The following is a 15,359-nucleotide window of genomic DNA, read 5'->3' on the forward strand; positions in this document are numbered from 1 at the left end:
GGAAGGGTGGTCAGGCACTGGCACAGCTGCCCAGGGCAGTGCTGGGGTCACCATCCGTGGGGGGATTTAACAGTGGATGTGGCACTTGGGGACACGGGGCACAGCCTTGGCAGCGCTGGGGGAATGGTTGGATTTGATGATCTCAGAGGCCTTTTCCAACCACGAGAACCCTGTGGTTCTATGAGCCAGAGGGCACTTCTGAATGCCCCCAAAGCCTGGCCACGACCAAGGCCACCACGATCACGTCCCACGTGCCCTGGCCATGTCCTGTGTGCCCACAACAGGGCTGGATCCAGCAGGACTCCATGGCCGTGTCCCGCCTGCCCCATCCGCGGCAGGAATGTGCTCCGAGCTCTGCTGCAGGAGGACCCTGTGTGGAGAAGGCATTTCCAGCTCCTTCCCCTTCCTCATCTGCTGCCGATCCCGGGACGGGGCTGGGATGGGGTTAACCCTTGGCAGCCGGGCTGGGAGGGAGGATGGCCCCAACCCTGGGCTAAGGGGGCAGCCCCAGTGCAGACCCTCACCCCGGGGTGCTGCCTGTGCCACCCTGTGGCACTTGCCGTGGGCAGGAGCACCTGGGATGCTCCCGGCGAGCGCGATCCCCAGGGAGGGTCCAGGAGCTCCGGCGTGGGACACAAACCCTGGCAGGGACACACCGGAGGGTGGTGACACCCCAGCAAAGACCCCACACCCAGCCAAGAGACAGCGACAGCAGCTCTGCCTGTTCAGGCCATTGTCCTCCTCTTGCTCCAAGCTGGAAATTCCTGGGTGATGCAGAACTTGCGGAGGAGAGTGTGCCTGAAACTCCCCGCCACCAGAGCCTGGCAGGGCCCCCCAGCCTGCCTGGGACCTCCCAGCCTGGCCAGGAACTCCCCCCCACTCTCTCTGGGACCCCCAGCCTGCCCGGGACCCCCAGCCTGCCCGGGACCCCCAGCCTGGCCAGGAACTCCCCCCACTCTCTCTGGGACCCCCAGCCTGCCCGGGACCCCCAGCCGGGGGCTGCAGCATCCCAGTGCCCCGGGATGGGGCGGGCGCGGCGGGGCCGGCGGAGCTGCGGGGGCCGGCCCGGGGGAGGAGGGGGGGTCTCGGGCCGGGGCGGGGGCGCAGGCAGGACCTCCTCCTCCCCTCCCCTTCCCCTCCCCTCCCCCGGCCGGTCCCCTCCTCCTTCCCCTCCCGCCGAGGGCAGCCGGCGCCGGCCCGTCCCGTCCCGGGGCTCGGTGGGCTCCGCTGCGCTTCCCCGGCGCTGCCCCCTCCCCATGCGGGGGTCCCGGGTGGGCGGCAGCCCCGGCCCCCCCCGCCCCGCCATGGCCCGGCTCTCTGTCAAGGAGCACCTGGACGGGATCCTCTCCGACTTCGAAGGTGCGGCCGGGGCCGGGGACCCCCCCTCGGAGACCCCCCCACTCGGGGCTGGGTGTCGTGGGAGGAACGGGGGGTGTCCCCCGGGGGGGTAAATGCTGCTGGTTGGGCATCTTGGGGGACGGGGGTGCCCTCCAGGGGCTGAGCATCGTGGGGGGCTGCGCTCCCCCCCGCCCGGAGGCTGATTTTGGGGGCGATGCTGCTGGCTGGGCTTTTGGGGGGGGCTGGGCTGCCCCCGAAGCGGGGAGCATCGGGCACTGGGTTTCGGTCCGGGGCTTTTGCTGCTGCTGGGCTGGGGGCCTTGGGGCGGGCTGAGCATCGTGGGGGGCTGGGATTGAGGGGGGGATGCTGAGCTGGGCATCCTGGGGGGTCTGGGGGGCTCCCCGAGGTCTCAGCGTCGTAGGAGCTGCGCTCCCCCCGGCGGCTGGGTACGGGGGGAGGGGGAGGTGTTAATGTCCCCGGGGGCTGCACATCGTGGGGGGGTGCGCATGGTGGGGACACGGGGTGACCCTCAGGACCGGGCATCGTGGGGGGCTGCGCTGCCCACCGGGGGCTGAGTATCGTGGAGGGGGGATTGCTGGGCTGAGCGTCTTTGGGGGCTGAGCGTGTGGGGAGAGGGGATTTCCCCCGGACTGGGCATGGTGGGGGGCTGCTCTCCCCCTCAGCCCAGGGGGGTGCGGGGGTGCTCTCGGGGGGTGCGGGGATGGGGTGGGCAAGGGGGGCTACCGAGGCTGCGGGGAGCGGGGGAAGGTGTGGGACCCCCCCTTTCCCGTGCTCGCGGTGTTCCTGTGCGCGCTCCCGCGTGTGCGCGCTCCCACCGCGGACCGGGGGCTGCGGGGGGGCCGGGGCCGGGCCGGGGGCGGGCGGCGAAACCCGACCCCGGGGCTGCTGCTGCCCTCGCCGGGGAGGAATGTGTGCACCTACCCCGGGCACCTTAACCCCGCCGCTGCCGGCTGACGCCCCTCAACCCCCGCCAAACCCCCACATCCTCCCGCCATCCCCCAAACCCCCCGCTGAACCCCTAAACCTCCTGTCACCCCTGCTTTACCTCCCCCCAACCCCCAAGCACCCTGCCACCCCTCTAAACCTCCTGCCACCCCATTTCAACATCCCCGCCTTCACCTCCTGCCAATTCCCCTTCACCTCCAAACGTCCCCCTTCGCCCCCTGCCACCCCCACTTCGCCCTCTGCCACCCGGCAGCCGCCTTGCCACCCGGCACCCCCACCTTGCCCCGCATCCCCCCTCACCGCTCCCCCCTGCCCGTCACTCCGGACACCATCTGGGGTCTGGATGAGGCTGGGTCAGGGGCCAGAGGCAGGTTTGGGGTAAAAGAAGGCATTTTGGGCGGTACCAAAGCAGAGACATGGATGTGGGGAGGGGGCCGGCGGCCCCGTGACCCCGTGGCCCCCGGCAACCCGGCCGGTGGGGCAGGGCTGGACCGGCCACAGAAATACCTGCCCTGGGGAGAGCTGTGATTGGCAGCGCCCACAGCCCGGCCTCTGACCCCTGCCCTGCCCCGGGCACGGGGGCACCTGGGGAGGGGACAGGGAGGGACCTTCACCACCCCGCTGCCCCCGGCTCAGCGGCTGAGGAAGAGGAGGGCGACGGCGGGCTGGTGCCAGCGGGTGGGGTGCGGGACCGGCTGGCACACATCCCGGCCCGGGGGATGCAGGGGCGCAGCGTGGGCCGCTTCCCGGAGCCCCCCGGGGGAAGCAGCCGCCCGGCGCTTGGCAGAGGGGCGCGGAAGGCTCCGGGGGGAACCTGGGCCCCCCGCGCTCTCCCCGCGGCCGCGGAGCCGCTGCCGGCACCACGCGGGGCCCGTCGGGCAGAGCCGGCAGGAGCTCCTGGGGAGCCTCGTGCGGGGCTGGGAGGAAGGAGGGGGCGGCTGCACCGTGGGGGCTTCACGGGGGTCACCCCCATGGGGACACGGTCCCCACATCCTCTGCCAAGCGCCCGGAGGCGGTGCCAGCAGGAGCTTTGCGCCGGAGCCCGGTGCTGCGATACCCCTGGGGAGCCGAGGGGGCCCGGGGGGGGGCTCGTTGGCACCCGAGGCTGTGCCGTGGGCTCGTGGCTGCCGTGAAGCCGCGTGGGAGGCTCAGCAGCAGCCACCAGAACGGGCTGTGACAGTCCCGCCTGCCGTCAGTGGGCTCCAGGGTTAACGCCCGGGAAAGGGCAGGAATCCTTCCCGGCGGCTGCCTGGATGGATGCAGGGGGAGAGGGTCAGGCGGGGATCCGGTTACTCGGCCGGATCCCTTTCAGGGGGAATAAAGCGGGCAGTGTGCTGCGAGGGGAGCCGGCGGCACCGGCCAGATAAACCGGGCAACAATGATAAAACCCGCGGGGACAGCGCCGCGGGGCTGGGGAGGAGCTGGCGCCGGGCTGGGGTCCTCGGTGGGACGGGCTCGTAAGCAGGGGGCACCTCTGGGTGGTGGGGGCACGCACACGGGGCTGGGGAGGGGACGGGTGCCATCGGGTGCCGCTCTCATGGCGCTCTCATGCCACCGTGTCTCTCTCTGTCCCCAGCGCTCAAGAAGTCATTTGAGGCAGAAGATGGGGACGAGGCACCCGGCTCCCCCCTGTCCCCGCTGTCCTCAGGCACCGGCGAGAGCCACCAGCCACTGCAGCCCGGCCACCCGCCCCGCTTGGGCAGCGTCCCCGGCCCCAGCCCGGCTCCCAGCCCCGTGCTGCGGACCCGCCTGGCCACCGGCCTGGCCACCGGCCCAGCCAACGGCACCGCCGGCACCGGCATCGCCCGCGCCGCCTCCTTCCAGGGCCGCCAGGCCTTCGCTACGGGGCCGGGCAGTGACGGGGAGAGCCAGCGCAGCTCATCCTCCAGCCTGGAGAGCCCCGCGCCCACCGGGCCCCCCCAGCCACCGGGCAGCCCCCCGGCCGCCAGCCCCGGCTTGAAGAAGGTCCCGTCCCATGGCAGCGTCTTCCCGGTGGAGCTGGATCATCCCCTCCGCGGGGCCGCCGCCAGCCACGGCTCTCTGCCAGCGCTGGACCTGCACATTGCCGAGGAACCGGGCTTGGGGACGCCGTGGGGCACCCAGAGCTCTGCACCCCAGCCTCGCACTCACCAGCCTTCCTCCTCATCCTCCTCCTCCTCCTCCCTGCCCCCATCCGATGGCACAGAGACAGCCCCGGGGCTGCCCCCGCTCCCCGAGGGTCCGGGGGGGTGGGACACGGCCCCCCGCATGGTGCCCCGGCCGCAGCGGAGGGTCACCCTCAGTGCCAGCCCCATCCCGTCCCGCCGGCCCCCTCCTCAGCCCTGGGGACAGGGGGAGGCAGCCCCGGCCGCCGCCTCCGCGGGGAGGGCCGAGGGGCTGCCACCACTGCCAGCCCCCCAAGCCGCCACCTTCAGGCTGGTGTCGCAGCCGCAGACGGTGCAAGTGAGCTCCCAGCCCGCCTTCCTCGGGGGGCTGGTGCTGGTGCCGGCCCTGGGGATGCCGGGGCTGATGGGACCACGGGGACCCTGCGTGGTGGCAGCGGCTCCCGGCGAGGCCGCGGACGGCAGCGGCGCAGCGGTGACGCCAGAGCACGGTAGGACTCGCTCTTGTCCCCGTCCCCTCTCTCCATCGGGCCCCCCTTGGTGGGCGCAGCGCTGCCAAAACCCCGCATGAGCTGATGCCAGGGAGAGCGTGGAGTGACAGTGACGCTGGGGACAGAAGGAGCCCCGCCAGCTCGCTGCTCCTCCGTGCCGGGGCCCAGGGGCGCGTTGGCTGTGGGGGGCCGAAGGCGCGGAGCCGAGCGCGGAGCTGGCAGCGCTCCTGGCCCGCCCGTCCCCGGGGTGCCTGGCGAGCTGCCCGCACCGCCCCGGCGCTAATTGTTTTTCGCGGCGCGGGCAGACAGGTCGGGACACATGTGCCCCATCGCGCCGGGCCCCGCGCGTGCCGCCTATCGCCGCGATCTTGTCCCGCGTCCAGCGCTTTCTTCCCCTCTCATCCCTCCTTGCTTGGCACGGGCATGGATCCTGTTCCTCCCTCCCCGTGGGGCGCGGGAGGTGGCGGGGGGCCAAGGTGCGCCAGGGCATGCTCGGCGTGCGCCGAGTGCCGCGGGGAGCGGTGCCCGGCTCCCCGGCACGGCCGTGCCCTCGGCTCCCACCGTGCCGGGGTGGGCACTGCCAAGCCCATGCCCGTCCCCAAGCACGGGGAGGGGGTACCCCGGTGTTCCCCTTCCCAGCGGCTGCTCCAGGAGGGCCGGAGGGCGCCGGGGTGGCCGGGAGACGGCTGCCACCGCCGGTGCTCCCTGGTTGGATGCTTGGGGCTCTTTGCCCGTCTCGCTGGGCTGTCGTGGAGCCGCCGTCGCCGGGCCCTAAGTACTGACGCGGCGAAGGCATCCATACATCTGCTCCAGGCCGCGGTGAATCATCCCCCAGCAATGCTCGTGTCCCTGCTGTCCAGCCAGCCCGGCTGCCCCGCTGCCCGCGGCTCCCCGGGCGAGGGATGAGGCTGGGGACGAGCCGGGGTCATGAGGACACGGGGGAACAGAGCCTGAGGCTGAGCCAGAGTGATGGGGACACTGGGGGACAGTGCTTAAGGCTGAGAGAGGTGATGGGGACACTGGGGGACAGTGCTCAGGGCTCAGACAGGTGATCGGGACAGGGATATGGTGTTCAGGGCTGAGTCAGGGGTGATGGGGACACAAAGGGACAGCAGTTGGGGCTGCGACAGGGTGACAGGGACATGAGGACATGGTACTTGGGGCCAAGCCGGGGTGATGGGGACACGAAGGGAAGGTGCTCAGGGCTGAGACGAGATGACAGGGACACGGTGCTCGGGACCAAGCTGCGGTGATGCAGCTGTGCTCAGGGCTGAGCTGGGGTCAGCGGGACACGGTGCTTGGGGCCAAGCCAGGGTCACAGGGAGACAAGGGACAGTGCTCAGGGCTGTGACAGGGACACGGTGCTCAAGAGCAAGACGGGGAGATGGGGGAAATGGGGACACGGCGCTCGGGATGGAGCCAGGGGGATGAGGGGATGGTGCTCAGGACAGAGCCGTGCTGGTGGCCGGCAGCCAAGCGCAGCGTGCCCAGGCTGGGGGGACACATGAGCCAGAGGGCAGCGAGTGGCACCGGCTGCCCTGCAGATGGCCCGGGCCTGGCAGGGGGCTGGCAGACACTGCTCGGGCACAGCGGTTTCTCTGCCAGGAAGAGGTGGGAACGTGCTGTTTCCTCTCCCGGGAGGCCACCCCGGCCCCCAGCCTCTGACACCCGTGGGTGGCCCCGGGGCGCCGAGGCACGGTGGGTCCCACACTCCATAGGAGGAAGCTCCAAGTGAGCCGCCGGCCGCCGCATTTCACTTCCACGCCGGGTCGCCCACGCAGGGCCCGGGGCGAGGAGGAGGAGGAGGAGCGGAGGAGGAGCCGTGGGCAGCAGCCGCCCTCTGCCTTGCACCCCAGGAGCCATTTGGCCCCGGTGACCAGCTCTCGGCGGCAGCAGCCCCGGCTCCGGCCGGCTCGCCCAGGTAGGGATGGCGTGGTGGCAGCGGGCAGGGCGGTGTGCGGGCAGGGAGTGCTGCCACCGGGGCTGGGTGACTGTCCCCTGTCCCCAGCAGTGCAGCAGGCGCAGGGTTTTGCTCCATGGTTCACTTCTGCTTCTGCTCACCGAGGGTCCCCAGCCACCCCCAGCCCCGTCCCGTGGCTCCCACCCGTGCCACGGCCAGACGGACGGGCTGGCTCCGAGTCCGGCTGCAGATGGGGATTGTCACCACTGTCCCCTTGGGTCGTGTTCGGCACTGGGAGAGGCACTGGTATTTCTGGGTCAGCCCAGCTGGGCGGGTAGAGCTGTGGTGTGGCCGGGGCGGTGGGTGCATCCCCAAAATTCTCCATCCCTTTGCCAGAGGGGTCAGCTCCCTTGTGCTGGATCCGGAGCCACGCTCTCCCCATCCCATGCCCGGTCGCTCGGTCCAGAGCAGTGGTGAGCAGCTGGACAGGGAGCTCCCATCCCAGCTTGTCCTCTCCCAGCACCCTCCACCCTTGAAGCTTTATTACAGGCTTCTCGGGGAACTGGCCAATTAACCCTGCATCAGTAATTAAATCCATGGAGGAGACCACGGACCCGGGATTACTTGTCCCTGTCTGGAAAATAAGAGCATCCGTGATGAGTCCTGGAACAGGTCTGGCTGCAGGAGCCATTTGCCCCGGAGCTCCGTGGGGATGCCAAAGAGTTTCCGCGTGGCCACCCGGCTGCTGGCCATTGCCACCGGGGCTTTTTGGCAGTGAGGACAGGGACACGGGGGGCTCTGGACCCGTGGGGGAGGCAGCCGTGGGCGCAGCACCCGGTGTCACCCCGGCCATGCCCTCTGGCTGTGGGTGTCTCCTTGGTGCTGCCACTGGCACGGCGCAGGGCAGTGGCTGAGCCCCTGCTCGGGGGCTGCACCCTGGGGACCACCCCGGGGAGCTGGGGGGTGGCAAGGAGCAACCCCTGCCTGCTCCCTGCCTGCAGTGTCCAGCCACCCTGCAGTGTCCAGCCACCCTGCCTGCAGTGTCCAGCCACCCTGGATGGCTCCAGCGGCTGCATCACTTGTTTCTGGAGCTGTCCTGGCAACAGCCAAGGATGGCAGGGACTGGGAAGGGGGGCCAGGGTTGGGGTACAGGGAGCCGATGGCCCCCGGGGAACAGGGTTGCAATAGCTTTTGGGGTCCCCTCCCTGATGGGGACCTCCCATCGCTCGTCCCTGCCAGCCTGTGGAACGCCCTGTGGGCACGGGCGGTGCTGGGTGGGTGGGTCCCGGCCGGAGTGGGCATCCTGCCCTCCCCCAGCCCCCCCAGCCGGGTGTCACCGCTGTCACCAGGAAATCCGCGGCTGTTTCACCACTTCCGACGAACATCCCGACCCACGGGGACGCAGGGGGAGCTGGGACACGCGACACTGCTGTCCCCAGCCCTGCCACCACTCTGGCACCCAGTGGGCACAGGGTGCTGGGTGGCTCCCACGCCGGGATGCCGTTGCCATGGCAATGGGGGGGTGTTCATCTCCATCGCCTCCTGGTACCCCGGGCTGGCTCAGGCTGGCCCCTGCCCACATGCCCCTTGTCCCCCGGCTGCGTGGCACACGGACATGGTCTCAGCAGGTCCCTCACAGCCTGGGCCATCGCAAGCTGCCGCTCCAGCCTCGCCGGTGCCAAGCGCCGGCTGGCACATACGGGGGAGGCTGCGGCGTGGGGGGACGCAAGCGCCGTGGGGCACTGCGGCAGTGGGGCGAGTGGCAGGGCCACCACCCCTTGTCCCACCCCGCCGTGCCGGGGCTGGGCACAGGTGCTGCTGGGGGACGCAGGAGGGGGGGAGCACAGTGAAGGGTGGTCCCCGGTGCCAGGAAGCCCGTGGGTGCCAGTGGGGAATGTACCCACAGCCAAGCACTCCCACTCCCATTCAGTGCCACCGCAGCCACCCACGGGGGTGATGGGGGCCGAAGTGAGGGTGTCCCTGTGCCGTGGGAGGGGTCCCCATCCGTGCTGGCCTGGCTGGGAGGCCGAGCAGCGCCATGTGCTGGGTGGGCACAGCCGGGTGGGCACAGCCTTCCCCACCCACCAATCAACCGGCAAACCGGGCGCGGGGGCTTGGCTGTGGTGGGGAGGGGGCTGCGGGGGGCGGGATATTGCCATGCTGGTCATGCGTGGGAGCGGCAGCCCCGGCGGAGCCGGGTTGGTGCCAGCCGGGAGCCGGCGGAGGGAAGGGGCCGGGCCGCGGCGCCGCCGGGGATGGGGGTGCGGATGGCGCCCAGGGCACCCCCCCGCCCGTAGCGGGTGCTGAGCGAGGGCACCGCGGCGCCGAGGTAGGAGCTGAACAATGGCCGTGCTGGGATGCAGCAGCAGGAGGAGGAGGAGGAGGAGGAGGAAAGGGATTTGGGGCTGCCGCACAAAGGTGGGGCGGGCACGGGGCTCTGGTGGCCCCCGGGCTGGGACACGCTCCGGGCACGGTCCCCCGGGCAAACCCCTCGTGTCCCTTGGGGCTCGGGGTTGTGCCGGTGATTGCGCTGCACCCCCGACACCGCCGGTGCCCCTCGCTCGGCAGTGCCCAGTGCCCGGGTACAATGTGGGTACAGTGTGGGGTGGCACGTCCTGCCCTGGGGCCGGAGCCCCCCGCGTGTGCAGGGGCCGGAGCGGTGCTGCAGGAGGTGGCCTGGCGTGGGTGACCGCGTGGGCTGGGCAAAGGGCGCTGGCCGTGGCCGCGGTGCCCGACGATCGCACAGCAACCGGCGGCACCGTGGGATCCGCTGGCACGACCACCCCAAAGATGCCTCTGGCACCTCCCCGGACCCTTCGGCGTGGCGGGGGGGTGGCGTGCCCGTGTTGCCATGCCGAGCCTCACCGGCTCCCAGGAATGTGCCGGGGCTGCGTGCCCGCCGGCACGGCCGCTGCTGGGGCAACGCTGCCGGCGCAGGGGTGGGCACCGAGGGGTGGGCACCGAGGGGTGGGCACCGAGGGGTCCAGGCTCACCGCCTTTGCCCACCCCGCGGTGCAGGGAGCAGCCTGGAGCCCGAGGAGCGCAGCATGGAGCCGCCGGCCGTGCCGGAGGAGGAGGAGGAGGAGGCGGTGCCCCTCTCCGTGGCGCCCGGCCCCGTGGGTTGCCAGCTCTTTGGATACGTGGGAATCGAAGCTGTGCTCGACCAGATGAAAATCAAAACCATGAAGACGGGCTTTGAGTTCAACATCATGGTTGTGGGTGAGCGCCGGGCGTGGGGGTTGCTCCTGGTTGGGGTGGGAATACTGGCTCTGATTCCGCCATGCCTGGGGAAATCATGCTTTTAAGGGATTTTAAGGAAATTTAAGTGATTTTAACTGATTTAAGTAGCAAACAATTGAAAAGGAGCAATATCCCACACCCCATAACATGGTGATGCTGATGGGTGAGGTCATCCCACCCTCTGGGAGGCTCCCAAATGGATATTGAGGGGCTATCACCTTGGGGAATAAATTTGGGAAATAAACAGGACTAGCCCAATCTCTGGGATGCTCCCAGATGCGTACCAGGAGTTATGGCCTTGGGGAACAAATTTATTCCTGGGATAAAATGGATTATCCCAACCTCTGAGATGCTCCCAAGTGGATACCAAGGGATTGTTGCCTGGGGGAAGACATTTATTTGGGGATAAACCAGAGTTACCCCAAACTCTGGGTTGCTCCCAAGTGGATATCAAGATGTTACTGCCCTGGGGGACAAACCAGAGCTGCCGGTGTTCCCTCAGGGCAGAGCGGGCTGGGGAAGTCCACGATGGTGAACACCCTCTTCAAGTCCAAGGTGAGCCGCAAATCCTCACAGCCTGGCCAGGAGGAACGTATTCCCAAAACAGTGCAGCTCCAGTCCATCACCCATGGTAAGGTCACCACTATGGGGTCGTGTCCTACCAGCCCCTGGGAGAAGCAGGGGGCTGGGATGGGGGTCTGAAGCCACGTTCGCAGCCTTAAAACATCCCCCATGACTGGTCCCTGCTTCTCCCCAATGCTTCATCCCCCCAACCCACCTCTCTGCCCCACAGTCATCGAAGAGAAGGGGGTGAAGATGAAGCTGACAGTGACTGACACACCAGGGTTCGGGGACCAGATCAACAATGAGAACTGGTAGGACAAAAGGGGGTGCAGGAGCCCGGCTCAGTGGATGGCAGTTTGGGGTAGGGGTTGAGCTCAGGTGCTGTCCCTCATCTCCTCATCCTCAGCTGGGACCCCATCATGAAATACATCAACGAGCAGTACGAGAGGTACCTGCGGGAGGAGATCCTCATCACCCGCAAGAGGAAGATCCCGGACACCCGGGTCCACGGATGCGTCTACTTTGTCCCCCCCACAGGTCACTGGTGAGTCCCCACTCACAGCACCCATAGGTGGTGGGCTCATTATGAGGTGGTTTTGCCACCCTGGCATGATGGTGGTGGTGCAGTCACCCTGGGGTGACTCTGGAGTGGTGGTAGTGGTGTGGTCATCCCGTGATGACAGTGGTGGGGTGGTCACTATGGGGTGGTTATGTCACCCTGGGATGATGATGGTGGGGTCACCCCAGGGTGACAGTGATGGGGTGTCACCCTGGGGTGGTAGTGGGGAAGGTCACCTCAGGGTGATAGTGCTGGGGTCACCTCAGAGTGGTGGGGTTACCCCACAGTGACAGAGGTGGGGACACCCTGGGGTGATGTTGGTCCTTGTCAGGCTGCGCCCACTGGACCTGGAGTTCATGCGGCGGCTCAGCAAGATCGTCAACGTGGTGCCGGTGATTGCCAAAGCTGACACGCTCACCCTGGAGGAACGGGCAGAGTTCAAGCAGCGGGTGAGGACAGCTCCCAGGGGGGTCCCCGGGGTGCCCCATGTCCCCCCTGGCCCCGGCTCAAGCCCTGTATCCCACAGATCCAGGAGGACCTGAAGACCCACGCCATCAGCGTGTACCCGCAGGAGGACTTCGACCAGGACCCCGAAGACAGGGCACTGAACGACAGGATTCGTGTGAGTGCCGGGATGCTGGGATGGAGGGGGCCGGCCCCTGGGGAGCAGGGTGGGGACAGGGACCCTGGGGACCCTGGGGGAGCATCACCTGGAGCAAGCAGAGCCTCTGTGCCGGCAGGAGAAGATCCCTTTCGCCGTGGTGGGGGCAGACCAGGAGCACCAGGTGAACGGCAAACGGGTGCTGGGCCGCAAGACCAAGTGGGGCATCATTGAAGGTGAGCAGAGCCCCTCACACCCCCGGCCCTCGGCAGGCACGGGGAGCAGCACCCACGGGTGTCCCTGCCTGGGTGGGTGCCGAGCCACAGCACATGGCATGGAGCTGTGCCAGTGCTCCGGTGGTACCCGGAGCGTGCCAGGATGCACTGCCCGAGCATCCCAGTACCACTGAGCCCTCCTGCCCACCCTGCCCCTCTGCCTTGCTTTGCAGTGGAGAACCCGGCACACTGCGAGTTCCCCCTCCTGCGGGACCTGCTGATCCGGTGAGCGGGGGACAGGGTAGGGAGTGCTGGAACTCCATGGGGTGACAGCAGCGTGAGTGGGACAGTGACATGATGCCCTTCTTCCCCCTGCCACCCCGGGCAGGTCACACCTGCAGGACCTGAAGGACATCACCCACAACGTCCACTACGAGAGTTACCGCGTGCGGCGGCTGAACGAGAGCAACCGGCCGGGGCCGAGCCCCCTCAATGGGCTGCCCGCCAAGGGCGAGGCCAGCAGCCACCTCTGAGCCACCTTGAGCCCCCCAGAGCCACCACTGGACCCCGTGGCAGTGCCCACCCCTGCCCACCATGGCTGTGCCAGGAACCTACCTGGGGTGAGGAGCTCCCCCCAAGAGTGCCCAGCTGCCCTGACATGGGTCCCTCATCCCCAAGCTCTGCCATGGGCACAGACCCCTGGACCCTGTGTGACATTAAAGGTTAATCCAGAGCCTTCAACCTTCACCCTCCTGCTGGACTCCCCACTTTTGATGTGCCACCACCCTCCTGTGCTGCTCTGGCTGCTGGGCCCCCCCCAGGAACCCTGGGGAAGTGGAGGTGCTGCCTGTGGGTTTGACCAGGATGCAGATGCCCTTCCCATGGTCACCTCATCCACCATGCCCGGTGACGGCAGCTGGCACAGCTGGACTTTGAGCCGCTTATCAGGTGGTGGAGGTGCTGGGAGGGGAGCAGAGGTGCCGGAGGGGTGTGGAGATGTCGCTTGCAAGGGTGTGAAGGCGCTACACCCAGCTGTGGCACCCTCCTGTCAGGAGCACCCACCACTACGTGCAGCCCCTAAACCCCTCAGGGGCACCCAGTGGGTGCTGCCCCGCTGGCTGCCAAGCCCTGGCACCTGCCAAGGTGTCAGGGTGGCCCCCCTGGTACTCCAGGGGTGCTTGAAAGGCTCCTTTGTGCCTCCTGCCGTGGGCAGGGCTGCGGCTCGCTGCCAGGATGGTGGCACATGGTGGCTTCCTGCCCACCCCGGCCCCACTGCAGCGCTCGGCGTCACCGCCCTTTGCCCAGCCCCGCGTTAATGATCCACCCGCTCCGTGCCCGCCAGCCCCAGCAGCCACCCGGCGTGGTGGCAGCGGCAGCAGAGCCGAGGGTCCTCAGCACGGGCGGCTCGGGGGGGCTGGCAGCTCCTTGCCCCGCACCCCACCCCTCTTCCCCAGCGCCCAGGTAAGAGCGGCTGCAGGCAGCACCCACTGCCCAGCGCGGCGCGGGCACAGAGCGGCCGGACCATGGCCGTGGCCACGGTGAACCTGCGCGCCCTGACCTCCTGGGTGGGCATCGCCCGGCTCTTTGCCGTCGTGCTGTCCTGCCTCGCCTTCAGCTTGGTGGCCTCCACCGGGGACTTTGGGGATCCCTACGGGACGTGGTGCATGTTCACGTGGTGCTTCTGCTTCGTTGTGACGCTGCTGGTGCTGCTGCTGGAGCTGCTGGAGCTCTACCCCCTGCTGCCGCTCTCCTGGGATGACTTCACCTCAGCTTTCTCCATGCTGGCGGCTCTGATGGTCTTCACCTCCTCGGTGATCTTCCCTGCCACCTTCATCATCAGCCCCTGCAGCAGCAACCAGTGTGCCCGGCAGGCCGTGGCCACCACGGCCTCCTGCCTCTGCTTCCTCGCCTACGCCGCCGAGGTGGCGCTGACCCGCGCCAAGCCAGGGGACATCAGCAGCTTCCTCTCCACCGTGCCTGGACTCCTCAAGGTCTTTGAAGCCTACGTGGCTTGCCTGATCTTCTCCTTGCTGGATGAATACAATGGGGAACCTGGCCTGATATGGTGCGTGGCTGTCTACTCCATCTGCTTCATCATCACCCTCCTCATCATCATCTTCACCATCGGCCGCTGCCTCACCTACATTCCCTGCCCTCTGGAGAAGATGCTGGTGGGGTACAACTTCCTGGCCCTGCTGATGTACCTCACCACCACCATCCTCTGGCCCCTCTACAACTTCAGGGGACGCAGCCGCCCCAACCCCTGCAACAGGAACTGCTCGTGGAACAAGCACCTGGGGGTCACCTTCCTCACCATCTTCAACCTCATCGCCTACTTGGTGGACCTGATCTTCTCCACCAGGATGGTCTTTGTCAGGGCACCTCCCTAAGGGCTCGGGGCGGGGCTCGGGTGGTGGGACGCGGCTGGGTGCCGGTGTTGGTGCGGGGCTGCTGGCAGAGCTGAGGAAGAGGCCAGATGCCTCGGAAAGCTCCTCGTTCCCGTGCTGGAGCAGAGAGCCAGGGGGTGCTCCCAGGGGTGCGCTCAGCCCGGGGCCCCAGGGGCTGCACTGACAGGGGGGCTGCAGGGGCCACGAGGGGCTCCCGAAACCCCGGAGCTTGAGAGGATTCGGGATTAAATTGGGTCATTTTTCACTTGTTTCTGCCTCCTCTTTCTTCCCCTTCTCAACCTTCTGCAGGATCCTTGCTGGGGGGTGAGAAACTGGGGGCACCATCGGCACTGGGGTGACTTTGGGGGGCACCAGCAGTGCTATGGGGGCACCAGGCTCCAGCAAATCCTTTCTCCTCCTTGTTGACTCGGCACTGGAGTGAAGCAGGGCATGACCAGGAAAAGCCCTACCCGGATGCCTTTTCCTTGGCACCTGCATGGGGCCCCGCCAAACAGGTTCAGGAGGAATGCAGCTGTTGGGGGGGCTGAGAGCCCGCCAGGTACTTGTCACCAGCATGGCCGGGTCCTTGTCACCATCACAGTCACCCCAGTGGGAGCCCTGCTGGGTTTGGTCCCAGCCACGTAGGCCAGAATTCCCGTTTGGGGGCTGCTGTGCTGTCCCCTCCCTGGGGGAAAATGGGGACGGGGGGTGGCTGCTACCCAGAGCCACCAGAGCTGGGGGTGCTGACACACGGCACCGGGGGACAGTGACACCACAGGCTGGTATGTGGGAAGAAGGCAGGGGAAGGTGTGCCTGCGGGCAGAGCTCCTGGCACCGCACTCCCGGATGTGGGATGGGTACCCGTGGGGCACCCTGGCAGGTTTTGGGGCCACTGTCCCCACGCTGCTCCTTAGGCCACTGCTTGTCCTGGCCACAACCTCGGGCCATCCCTGCTGCCTCAGGGCTGCCGGGGCCATGTCAGGGCCCATCACTGCT

General features: G+C 68.3%; 2 protein-coding genes across 4 annotated transcripts; both read left to right on the forward strand.

Annotated features, from left to right (window-relative positions):
- Positions 1-1,195: 1,195 nt before the first annotated feature.
- SEPTIN12 (septin-12) lies at positions 1,196-12,723 on the forward strand. Of its 3 annotated transcripts, XM_039560156.1 has the most exons (11): positions 1,196-1,359; positions 3,881-4,897; positions 9,816-10,016; positions 10,540-10,668; positions 10,831-10,912; positions 11,008-11,145; positions 11,492-11,609; positions 11,687-11,782; positions 11,901-11,997; positions 12,210-12,261; positions 12,365-12,723. In XM_039560156.1, the coding sequence occupies exons 1-11, from the start codon at positions 1,257-1,259 to the stop codon at positions 12,507-12,509; spliced, it is 2,178 nt and encodes a 725-aa protein (XP_039416090.1). In that variant the 5' UTR covers positions 1,196-1,256; the 3' UTR covers positions 12,510-12,723. The 3 variants fall into 3 exon arrangements, with proteins under 3 accessions (XP_039416090.1, XP_039416092.1, XP_039416091.1); XM_039560158.1 differs by lacking the exons at positions 1,196-1,359; positions 3,881-4,897 and adding an exon at positions 6,639-6,818; XM_039560157.1 differs by lacking the exons at positions 1,196-1,359; positions 3,881-4,897 and adding an exon at positions 8,997-9,126.
- A 572-nt stretch (positions 12,724-13,295) lies between these two features.
- LOC104684660 (myeloid-associated differentiation marker) lies at positions 13,296-14,631 on the forward strand. The gene has a single exon (XM_010392108.3). It carries the CDS (start codon positions 13,500-13,502, stop codon positions 14,364-14,366), a length of 867 nt encoding a protein of 288 aa, XP_010390410.2. The 5' UTR covers positions 13,296-13,499; the 3' UTR covers positions 14,367-14,631.
- Positions 14,632-15,359: the final 728 nt, after the last annotated feature.

The sequence above is a fragment of the Corvus cornix genome, chromosome 14 (assembly GCF_000738735.6).
Source record: "Corvus cornix cornix isolate S_Up_H32 chromosome 14, ASM73873v5, whole genome shotgun sequence".
NCBI lineage: Eukaryota > Metazoa > Chordata > Aves > Passeriformes > Corvidae > Corvus > Corvus cornix.